A 12,672-nucleotide genomic window follows, 5' to 3' on the forward strand; every position below is an offset into this window, starting at 1 on the left:
ATTTAACTCGAACATCCTCAGGGTATGTCGAGATATCCGATACATTTACTTAAGTCACATTTGCTCTGCTTCTCAGGGTTGATCGACAGTCGTTTATCTTAATTTTCTTCCTGGGAGGATGCCTCATGCCACACCATATTAGGCGAGTCCTCGTTTACATGCTTTTGCTTTTTCTTCTTTTTTGAGGGACCCTGGCATTGCCATAAATCTTTTAGTTTAACTTGCATTCATTTCTTGGGCTCCTTGCCTGGACACACCTGGACCTGCATGTTTACTTGTTGCAAATCACCTTCTGTTGCACAGGTGTCCAACTGTTTTTTGTCAAATAAAGAGTTTATCATTTTCCTAGAAATCTCCTCAAACCCACATTCTTTCTGGTAGGCATATTTTTTATGTTTTTAGACTTTTTGGTTTTTCAACTGCCCTTTATTTATGAAGTTCCTTGAGGTTTGTTGGGTATGATCCAATGGTTCTACAGATAGAATAGTACATTCATTAGGCTTGTTCAATGTTACATCCGTTGATAAGATATCCTCATCCTTATAGGTCAACATTGTATCATGTGAAGTTCTCTTTACTGTGTGATGCTCTGGTTGACCAGAACCAAGATGACACCCCTCCTCCAAATTATTTAACTTAGCAATGATGAAGCCCTCAATAACGGCCATTATAATGTTCATTGCATATAGTATAGATGTTTGGTCCTTAAGATCACATTGCATATTCTCATACACTTTTACTAAGGAGTTAAGGGTGAAGTTCAGTACAACCAGTGAGGAACGTGACATCAGTTGATTGTTTCAGAGAAATCATGCATTTCTGGTGATGACAACGTTTCTTGCGAGGGGCAATATGCAAATGGGAAAGGCTCGACGGATTTTGAGTCATTGCAACAGAGAGAGGGTGTTCTAGCCAAAGGGTCTGTAAAGTGTAAAATGTTCTGTTTTAATAGGTTCACTCAGTACTTCACTTGATTCATAAAGGATCACAGGAGCACCCTTGGGAGATGTGCATACTATTAAAGATGGTTCATCAACACTCTGCCTGTAAAGGTGGTTGTAAGGGGGGGTGCACGAGGGGCAAACTGCCCCGGGCCTCGCGCCTAGGCAAGGACTCGCGGCTGCCAGAAGCATAGAAACATCTTCGGCCTCATTAAGGTTGTTGTGTGAGGTTCTCGCGTTCGTTGCATTTCCAGCTGCAAAGTTTGGAAACAGTGTTGACTATAAATCCTCCTTCCGCCCGACCGGCAGTGCTTTTTTTATACACAGCTTTTTTGAACCTAAGGCAGTCGGCTCTCAACAATGCATACATAAACATCCTAAATATTAATCATCCAAGTCATAGACCATGACATCCTTTTCTAGTTTTAGCTTTTAGGTGCGCCACCTATAAGTCAAAACTACTGCATTAGAGTACAGATAGGGGGAAATGGCACAAAGTGTGTAGATGTTGTCTGGATACCTTCCTCTACCCCCCATTGACTGCCTATTGCCATGCTAATACCTATGGCAATTCCCACCCAGTCCCTGACCCTTCCTCCCCCAAAAAACACTGCCTCATGGCAGCACTTTGAGCTAGCTTTAATAAAGCCTTATTGTCAAACTTTACACTCGAAGTGCCTGCCAGTGTTTTCTAAAAAGAGTCTTCTTAGAGTGAGTGACTTAATGGGCACTGTAAACACACCACTGGTGTAATAAAAATGTCTTGACCAGGTCCGTTTTCAGCCACTTTATTTAAAAGTATCATGCGTGTTCTTTACTGAAGTCCTGTTAAAAACAAGCATTGGCAAAGCCATCAATTTTGGCGTGTGCATAAGTATTAGGCATTTTCCAGGAACTGCTATTATTTTGGAAGGTTCTCAACTGCCATTGATGGTCCATTAATTCCAATACAGCAGTACCTTTCCCATGCCTACACGAAAGTCCAAACTGTTGCCATTACAAATGCTTGTTTTTCTTTATTCCTGATGCACAGGACCTTGCATCAAGGGTAGAGCAAATTAAAATGTTGCTACATGGCTAATCTGGACCACATTGAATGTAGGCCAGTCTAGCCAGTAATAACACTGATGTGCAGCCAGCCTGGATATACATTCTGGGAATCCCTATAGGATAATACTGGCATATATTGGTGCAGCCTTCATGGACATGCATGGGAACAGCCAGCATTAACATATTTTTATACTGGCATATGTATTGGGCAAAGGCGGCATGAAATGCATTTGAAAATGTTCCTGTGCATGGTTGGTGACTTTCAACTATTGGGTTTCCATGTGCTACCATACATTACCAATTGCAAACTGTATGGCTTTCTACCCATTTTTGTTTAAGAAAGTGATGTAAAATGCACCATTTTAACCCAATGGGCCTCATTCCGACTATGGAGGTGGCCATGCCGCTATTTGCGGCATGGCTACCCCCATACCGGGTACCCTGAATGGGGAAATACCGGGCCATTCCGACCTTGGAGGGCCCAGTATTTCCCCATTCCGGGGCCGCGGACACTGTACATCCCCTTTCCCATTTGAGCTCCCATAGGGCTCAATGGGAATGGGGAGGATGCAAACAACAGGCCCGTTAATGACGGGCCCGTTGTTTGCATCCTGGTCTGCTCGCGGGACCCGCGAGGAGACCTTATAATGAGGCGGTAGGGGATTAACGGGGCCAGCAGCTCTAGCGGCACCGTTAACCCCCTACTGCCAGGATCATAATGACCCCCAATGTTTCAAACACTTTCTCGGGAGTGAGAACCCCTCTCGAGCAGCTCTTGTTTAGTTTGGGCTCCCTCACCAGCCTCCACTGAACATGTCACTTTGTATGATGTGTGATGTAATACGCATAGAGGGGCTGGACCATCCTTAATGCTGGCACCTTGCACCACACGTCGGCATGCCAACCTATACATATTTATGTATATGATACAAAGGTTAGTCTGGTCTGACATAAACCTTTCTTCAGCAAGGTGTCCTGTTTAGACTTTGTTGTACACTTCACGATATTGGAAACATTGAGAATGGCCACTTTAAAAAACATTGAAGTACACCTGAAAATCTATTCAGATCATTCTTAAGGCACATCAAAACTAGAACCGTGCAAACAATGAACTCTAGGTTTTCTTTAAATTGCAATATATATGTATACATCGCAGTTTATAGTAAAAGGAGACGGACACTACAGTGGATTCTGAGTGATGTTATTGGGGCTAACAGGGTCCTACGTCCATTAATGATTTAGGAGGATGGTGGGGGGCTGTCCATCTTAATAACTCAGTCTATGGTGAATTTTCAATTAGTGATAGTTAATTTAACTATGGAACAGATCATTTCATATTGTAAGGTTCAAGAGAATTAGGTGGAAGCCTCCAACCCACTTAAAATGTGGGCACTGTATTACCACACATTTCCCTACCATTAATTATAGGCTGACATATGAAACGTTTTCTGCATCCCACAACCCTCTAAATGATTGCCATGTAATGTAATGGGATGCATTCATCATTTATACTGTGCCAGTTAACATCACGGTGGTCTCTCGTCATTAAGACCTTTCCAGAGTCATGATCTGGCTTCAGTAAAGCAGGAAACATGTCTGCACTTGGACGGTATGCAATCAAAGAGGCAGACTCGCTTGGCTGCATGGTATGTATTGCCCGTCGTATTGTATGCAGTTGGCATGGAACTCAGGGAAATAGACCTTGAAATGTTAAAGGTTCCATGTGACTAAAATATCACATAATCACGATCTTCTAGGCTGGATAACTTGCAGCCCTCCAGATGTCTTGGCCTACAACTTCCAAGAGCCCTCACCATTCCCTATGCTAGCTAGGGTTGAGGGGAGTTATAGGCCAAAAAATCTGGAGCGCCACAGGGGCCAGATGATCAAAGGGTTGCACTGGTGCTAAAAAGTGAGCAAATGCTTACATAAGGCAAAATGGAGCAAATGGATTTTGTCACAATCCATATGATCTAAAAATGTTTGCACTAGGACAAACATTAATCAGGCTGTTTTTTCCACTATATTTGCTATATAGCACACAACAAAAGGTGTCTACAGCATTTCTTTTCATGTTACACAGCAAACATTGCAAATAAAACTGCCTGCTCCAATTTCCCCCATTGAAAACATTTTTAGATAATGCCGATTGGAGCTAAATCTGTTTGCTCCATTCTCTATTATCAGAGCAGCAAAATAGGTGCTAAATTCATTTGCTCAACCTTTTTGCACCAGTGCAAGTCTTTGATGATCTGACCCCAGGTTGTCCACCTCAAGATCTAAATCCTGGGACCAGATTACAGAAACGTTGCACTGGTGCACGTGCAGACATTGCACGGTATTAGCACTAGGGCAACGTTTGCCCAATTTGTGAAAACACTAGAACATATTAGAAAACTATTACACTATGACAGGTGCAGTTTGGCATGGTATAAGCACGAGGGCAAAAATTGCCACAGTGAAAAAAAGATACATTTTCAATAAGTTTTTTCACCAGGGCAAAGTTTGCCCTAGTGCTAATATGATTCCGTATTAGCACTAGGGCAAACTTTGCCCTGTTGCAATAAAGCAGTGAAAATGTATCTTTTTTGCCCAAGAGCAATTTTTGCCCTGGTGCTTATACCATGCCAAACTGCACCTGTCATAGTGCAGTAGTTTTCTAATATGTCCCATTGTTTTAAAAAATACGGCAAACTTTGCCCTAGTGCTAAAATCGTGCAACTTTGCACTTGCACCGGTGCAAAGTTTCTGTAATCTGGCCCCAGGTGCCCCAAATAGTAACGAATGTCCCTTATTTAAGCTGGTTGAGTTGACTGGAATCCGTGCTAAACAGGGGCAGGAAGGGCTGTGTGCAGCCATATTACAACATCGAATGCCAATGATGTCTGTCAGAGGAGAGAGCGTGACATGAGAAAAGACCGGGACTGAGGACACTGGTTTCCAAATCTTTGCCTTTAACTGAATATTTTCCTTTCAAGGTTGAATACGATCTGCGAAACAGTACCAAAGGGCAACTTCAGATACAGAGCAGTGATCGCATTGAACAGCACGCCACACCGAAATGCATGGCCTGGTACCCACCAGTTACTAAAGAGAGTTTCATCATCACAGCCAATGACCAGTTCAAAATGAAGCTTTACAATGCGACGACCAAAATGTGCAGGTACAGTCCTACTAACGGAGTGAATGAATATGTTTTGTTCCCCAAAGTTTTTATTGTATTTTTATGGAGCATCTGTGCATTTCCCCTTTCTTCCAACACCAACAGTTCTTCCTTTGCACCTCAAAAGCTAAACACTAACACAATACTACCTCCAGTCGTGGAGCACCTAATGATCACAGCAATAGGGTGCATGCAGTTTCAGGTGACTAATTGGAATACTGATGCAGCAGTTAATACTTGTGAAAATAACAACAAAATGGAGGGAGTATTAGTGATGAACGAAAGAAAATTTGAATATATGTCGTGAGATGGTAGTCAACTATCCAACTCTTTAGTATTCCTTAAGTTTGGAGGTGTCTGCTTTCCCAGCAAAATTCCAACATGTCTTTTAGGAAGTCATCATCCAGTCATGGCATCTTCTTTGCCCTGAGGGACCTGACCTGTAGTTGTGTCTGTCCCATTAAAAATAGGAGATTTGAATTCTGAAACGACTCGGAGAAAGCCAGGCCTGGCTGATTGCCTCCTGAATGTTATGAGACGTGTTTGTATGTATGCACTAGTGCATTTAATAATTGATTACTAATATGTGTAGTAAGTAGCCAGATCATAGTGCCTTCATGATATTTTTACGCAGGTAATAACTCATTTGAGGCCACAAACTATATGCAGAGAAAAAAGGAATTGAGACCCTGGGGCCTGCTAACTTCCTATGTACTACCCCTGATGTCACAACCGGCATCATAGGCACCCAATGACTCCAGAAGGAGTCGGCGCAAAGCCCAACTGCAGCCCATGGTTGCTGAAATGGTGGATGTAGAAGATATATCCAAGATAAGGAATCTGTCAGAGGATTGACTAGTCCAACAACAAGAACTTTAACAATAGGACATTTACTTGTTCTTCTGTGTAAATCTGTAATTCGTGTACTAACATATTTCCCAGGGGACTTGCATTGATGCAGTGCTCTGGTTTCTATTGCCTTTTTTCTTCATTACAGTGTATTGGGGATGTTTTCCCCACAGCTCCAGTGATCTAGGCTGTAAGCCTGACTTCTATGACGAAGTCCCATTTGGGAATCTGTTTGGGAGGGATGCCTGTCCTGCAGTGTTTCCGGGAAGCAGTACATTGAGGATCCCGCCCCAGTTTAATGTGCTCATTTATCCTTTTTTATTTTCTTTTTATTAAGTGCATATGGTTAATTAACCTTTCGCACAACAAAAATAAAACTTTAAAATGACATGTTCCACATTTGAAAATACCAAATTACAACAATTCATTAAGTACTTTATGGAAAAATAAAGAATAAAAGAAAACTGCATTGCTAACATAATACTTGGAAAAGGAGACAAAAAAGACACAGACATGCTCGAACACATAGTGTAATCTTTAACTTTTCCCAGATATGAAAAGCCCCTGCAGTAAGTACAAGAGACTCAGCCCCATATAATAAACTCCAGAATTGGTCAGATCTTATGTTTCGATATTTGACACAGCCCTTATCATACATGGCTTGGAGTCTGGAGCATTGGGTCAGGATATGCCGGGCGGTCTCAATGGTTTTCCCACACAACTTACAAATTCTCTTTTCTCAAGGCATTCCAACCCATGCCTCAGTATGAGCCAAAACCGGTAGAATGTTAAATCTTAAATAAAGAACAAAATGAATCAGTCCTGGATCACGGAACTTAGTAAGATAACTGCAGACAGCATCCCCATGGAGGCCTTGATGGGTGTATTACACATAACTCAGACGGAGAGCAAGTTGATCTGTGGTCAGAGTCCAGTCATAATAACGTGTCTTATCCTCAATTTTAGCAAGATGAAATTCAATCATTGTGCTGGGAACATCACTCAGTCCAATTGCTAAAAAATTGGATAATACTTTTTTTCCATTGAGTGAAACCAAGCAGTCCTGGTCATTCTACGTGAGTGTTCTACAGTAAGATTCAGGAGGTTTGTCTCATGGGGAACATCCAGAGTAATCTTAGCCCACAGCCTACAGGCAGCAAGTTTCCACAATGTGGGGATTGACTCCAGTCCGAGTTCAAGCCTAACATCCTGTACTGGGACCCAGCTGGGTAAACCCAGCAGGGAACGAAGTATTTTCCCCTCTAGTCGTTCCAACTAACCCACTGCTCTCTCTGGGAAACCTCCAAACCATACATTATCCCGGAAATAATTGAGTGCCTGTACACTTTCAGCTTATCCTCAATGGATCCCCTTCCCAACCAATTGATATTACACCTAAGTACAAGCCATTTGGACCAAGCCTTTCTACTGACAATCTCTCCCACATGGGACTGATCCTTGGAAGCCCTAACCGTCATGCCCAAGTACTTATATTCAGCAAGTTGGCCCAGGGGCTGACCATCAATTTTCCAGACCAAATTAGGGGAGCCATAAGCTTGCTTCCCGATGGTCATAATTTTTGACTTGGTGACATTTACAGTGAGGCCATGTTCCCTGGCATAGACAGTTAGTGCATCCATGATAGCTGTTCGATCAAGGATAACAGTATCATGAGCGTAAGTAAGATAATGGCTACCCATAGGGCCAAATCTGGGAGGATAGTTGTTCACTGGTCTTAAAAACTGTTCAAAGTTGGATACATGTAGATTATACAACCTAGGGGCAAGCACACATCCCTTCTTCAGCCCTCTGTTAGTAGGTATAGATTGTCCCTGATTGCCTGCTTGTGTTAGGCGAATCTGAACCTTAGAATCAGCATGTAACTGCTTCAGAAAATACAAAACAGAGGGATCTATGCCTCAACTCTCCAACATAGACCAGAGTTTTCCCCGATAAACACTGTCAAAAGCTGAACTGTAATCGACAAAACATAAATACAGTGCTTGATCCGACTTTTGTAAGGTGTCCGAAATTAATATACGCAAAACCCACAGAGGATGACTCGTTGCGCAGTTCTTCCGGAATCCCGTCTGTGTAAAGCGAACAATTTTTTACCCAATTTGACAGTGTCTGCAATAAAAGCTTTGCAAATATTTTGGATCAACTGTCCAGCATTGCCAGGAGTCTATAATTCTCAGGCATATGCCGAGAGCCCTTCTTATAAACCGGAATTAAAGTGGAGGATTGCCAAGTTTTAGGAATAATTTCTGTCTCACAAATGTATAAAAATTATTGTCGGAGGGCTACTGCACAATATTCAGGTTTGTTCTTAAAAATAATATTGCAGAAACTATCAGGGCCAGATGACCAGGATGCTGCAAATTTGCTAATAATCAAATTCAAATCTGCTTCCTCAACCAGCCTCCCCGCCTCAGTGTTAACCATTGAAATAATAGGTAAGATCAAAGAAGAATCCTGTTCCACCCAGTAGTTTTGCCTAATATATGTTTCCCAATGGGACTCTTCAACAGGGCATACTTCGAGGGCCCCACCCTCCATCAAACTGGATCGTATAAGGTGCCAGAATTTCCTGGAATCTCTTTCTTGGATGAGTTTATTCATGATCATCCAGGCTCCACTAGTCATACCATGTCGATGATTGATAAACCAGCGTTTATAGATGCCTCTCAAGTAAGAGATTTCTTGGTTTCGTTCTTTAGAACTGACATAATGCCTTTTACCCCACAAATTGCCACCCTTAGCTCTCTCTTCTTGGTGGCAATAATTGCATCGTACGAGGTTCCCAGCTTTTTGGAACCACATCTAGCAATAATAGACCTGGCAGATTGTGGTGCATACCTGGCAACCAACATATCCAGTTTCCAGGCACAATATTATACTGTGGCGAGACCCTTCTGCCCTAGTCAACCTATCATTTAATTCTTGTTTGTTCCCCAACGTCCAACAAAGTCTGTTCCCCTGAACATTAACCGTTGGATTATATACAATCTGCTGGGAAAATACAGACTTAGTAACCAGTAATGTCAGGTTCAGAATAACATGGTCACTCATTAGGACTGACATAATGTTCAATAGGGGAGAATGTTTACAAAGTGAACCTTTTACAAACACAAAGTCAAGGCAACTAGATTGTCTGCCATTTGTCCATGTATGATATACATTTTTCATAGAGGGATATTGTACTTGTAAATTAAAGTCGCCCAACAAATCCCTCCACTTCCGACCTTGTGGGAAATATTTAATTTTCCTGAAAGAATTCCCTGTACACTTAGGTGACCCATAATCATGACAGTCCACATTAAAATCCCCAGCCACCATAATCCCACCCCTAGGATGCAACAACTGCCAGCAACCAAGAACATTGGTAAGAGCCTTCCTCAACCTTGTAGTCTGGGTGCCTCCTGGAGGTTCATACAAAGTAATCACCAGCAAATTACCACCTCCAACTGGGATCCCAGTCATTTCTACACAGAGTAGATTTTCTTTCAGGCCATGCACAGTAATCTCTTTTGCAGAATAAGCCGTTTTAACACCCATACATAGGCCTCCCACCGGGCAACCTACTTTAGGGGAAGGGGACAAAAGAAAGAACTGTACATATCCATTCAGATAAAACCTGGAGGTAAGCCAAGTCTCTTGTATTAAAAATATGTCATTGGCCCTCATGAATTCCAAAACCGGCCAAAAATGACGAATGGCCTCTGGAGTTCCAGGACATGACTTTAAAAATAGTATCTCTACCGATGTCCCAATTTCATCGGAAAAGCTGCGGCGGTGCAATCCAAATACCTTCCTTCCTCTCATCCAAACACCCAAAATCAGGAAACTGCACATCCTCTCTCCCCCTGCCCCTCACAAAGTCCCCTACCTGGAACTTCTAGCCCCAGCGCTGCATTCTGCTTAGAACAAAACACATAAATATCAAATCCCATACGGGAAAAGGCCCTAGAATGTTTACAGATGGATTCCACCACCAAAGGGGATGCAAAAGCTGCAAGGACCCAGTTTAACACACTATTAAAAGTGGGTAAATCCAAACCCTCTATATCTCTTGTAGTAATGGAGATGAGGGCCGGGATTTGATGTAGTAAGGTGAGTAACCAGGACCGATTTAGAAATTGGCTATCCCCGTAGGAAGTCCATCAACTATTTTGATATGCTTTAGCCCAGAAAAGCACACAGGGTCAGGCAATGAAGTTACAAAAGCCGATCTAGCAGCCCTGGTAGTCTTCACACAGGCAAGCCAATTATCATGGGTGAGGGTCTGTGAGTAGTCATCACACCCAGCAGGATCATTATCTTCTGCTGGCTTAGGCCTCAACCCCATGTGCTCAGCTCTACCTTCCTTTTGGATCCTATGTGGGGTAGCACATTTGTCCCGTCATCTCAATTGGAAGATAGGCGGCAGCACATCTGGACTCATCATACACTTAGAAGTGGCCTTTACCAACATAGCCAGTTTAACAATTGTTTTGACCCCAGTGGGCGTCCCGGTCCCCAGCCATTTATCCAGGGGGCCATGCAGTAACACTTGTCGAATAGTGCCGTCCCCCACCTTGTTTGTGATGGTATAACGACCAGCCAGGGAGGAGGGAAGAGGAGGGAGAACACCCTTACTGGATTTAGGGGACAACGGTTTCCTCTTTACCTTAAGCATTTACTTGCACCTAGACCTCATGTTTTCTTTATTTTGAAATAGGGTCAGGTTTGCTCTAGATTCTTTTGTAGTTTCCTCATGCAGCGGCATAGGGCTATCCAGCATGGATAGTTCCACACACAGTGCATCCAGAGCATGCTCCTCAGTGGGGGCTATAATATTCGCAATGTCAACCTGATCCGTTGACTGGCCAGATGAAGCCTGATCAATCACATGGCTTCCCCGCCCCCTCAGGGCAGTTTGAGTAGTCTCGGTCAGCCCTTGGTTAGGTTGATCATGGGGAGTAGAATGTCCCATCAAATGGGTCATAAACTGGCTCACCCTATTTTTAATATCAGACTGACCGGTTGCCAAACTAGAACATAAAAGAAACAATGATTCGATCTTGGCTTCTATATGCTACAAGTAGGCGACTGCCGTGGAGGGTAAATTCACTTGGCCCCCACCACCATGGGGGAGAAGCAATCACTGTCTTTTCTGTCCTTGCTGATGTCATCCGAGGAGGTTAAATACTTATTCAGGTCCGGGGAAGCCGAAAGATTAGTGGACAAGTCGAACTTGCGACATGAGAAAAAGGGCCCAGGGAGTTTCTTTTTAAAGAGAGGCAGAGGTTAAGCAGGGACCCATTGTTGTCAATGGTGTCAGGGTTACCTAAGCACAATGCTTGATCTTTGCTCCCACCTGACTTGACTTCCACAAGTGGCGTATAATTCCTGAGTCAGGGGGAGTGATACGTCATTTGTTACAGCGAGAGCTGGTTTATCAAAGAAGCGGGTGATCTCATTATGTGCTGAACAGCCACTGACCTCTCTACCCTTTTTTCCCTTTTTCCTCTTGTTCAAAGTTTTAGTCAAAGAATGCTTCAGTCTTCTGAGTGAGGAGCTATATGCCTGTTTCCCTCTAGTGAGAGCAGCACTGCGCAAACCATAGCAGGGCCTTTCACAAACTGACATAATGTCAAATCAAACAGGCCAGTAAAAATAATAAAAACTAAATTGGTATGCCTTATGATATAACAATGTCCAGCATGTGCAAGGCAGCCCAGACCAAAACAAAAAGAGGAAGAGAGCCCCTCTGAGGCATGGAGCAGTACCTTATTTCCTGCAACAGCAACCACCATCCACCAAACACCAAACACATTGCCACACACCGTTAATATAGCGCCTTAGGCCCACGGGCAACAGGGTGTTAGTACAAACAGAACAATATACAATTTGAATAATAAAACAAGAACAATTTACATCTATATTTATAAAAGTGAATATTTGTGGGTGGTTGGGTTGTGGCAAAGTGTTGTTCCTTATAAAATTCCACACTGTTTCACAAATCTGCACCAATTGTTGCATAGTTACCTGTTGGGACTCTCCGGACAATACTGTCTAGATGACATTTGGACACCCCACTCCATTCCCCGGATTTCAGCACAAGTCAAAATGTGTTTGTGGGTTTGCGGCTTGGTGAAGCGTTGTCCCTCATATAATTCCACACAATTTCACCAATCTGCACCGCTTTTTTGCATAGTTACCTGTTAGGACGCTCCAGACAATACTGGCCACATGACAGCTGGACACCCCACCCCTTTCCCTGGATTTCAGCACCTTCACATATGAGAGAGTTGCCTGAAATCGGCAAAACATCAATGTGGTCATAGAAGGACCAGTCCTCAATGCTAGAATGCATGGTTCCTGGGACATGTGCGCCACAATACGCCAGGGTGAGGCAACAGCTGGCGAGAGAGCACAGTAGGTCCCAGTATGCAGCAGCACACCAACTCTCGCCTCACTCCATCGTCTGCTCCGGGGTATGTCAGCCAGCCACACACACTCCCATTCTCAGTGCAGTTTACTTCAGAGTGCAAGGCACATCAAGCAATACATGAATCGGAACAGCGACTTACATGATCATTGATTATCAACAACTGATGAGAGTGTTGTCATGTCTGTCCACAGAACCCGTTCAGAGAATGGGTACTTTTTGCTAGTACAACATAA

At 43.2% G+C, this 12,672-nt stretch overlaps 1 protein-coding gene across 1 annotated transcript in view; it reads left to right on the top strand.

Annotated features, from left to right (window-relative positions):
- Window positions 1-12,672, top strand: part of CFAP251 (cilia and flagella associated protein 251) — a 1,318,836-nt gene that overhangs the window by 877,640 nt on the left and 428,524 nt on the right. Inside the window, exon 15 of the mRNA XM_069619593.1 lies at window positions 4,970-5,154. Coding sequence (XP_069475694.1) covers window positions 4,970-5,154 — 185 coding nt within the window. The remainder of the gene's footprint in view (window positions 1-4,969; window positions 5,155-12,672) is intronic.

This window comes from Ambystoma mexicanum, chromosome 10 (assembly GCF_040938575.1).
Source record: "Ambystoma mexicanum isolate Mex_15411 chromosome 10, UKY_AmexF1_1, whole genome shotgun sequence".
Lineage (NCBI taxonomy): Eukaryota > Metazoa > Chordata > Amphibia > Caudata > Ambystomatidae > Ambystoma > Ambystoma mexicanum.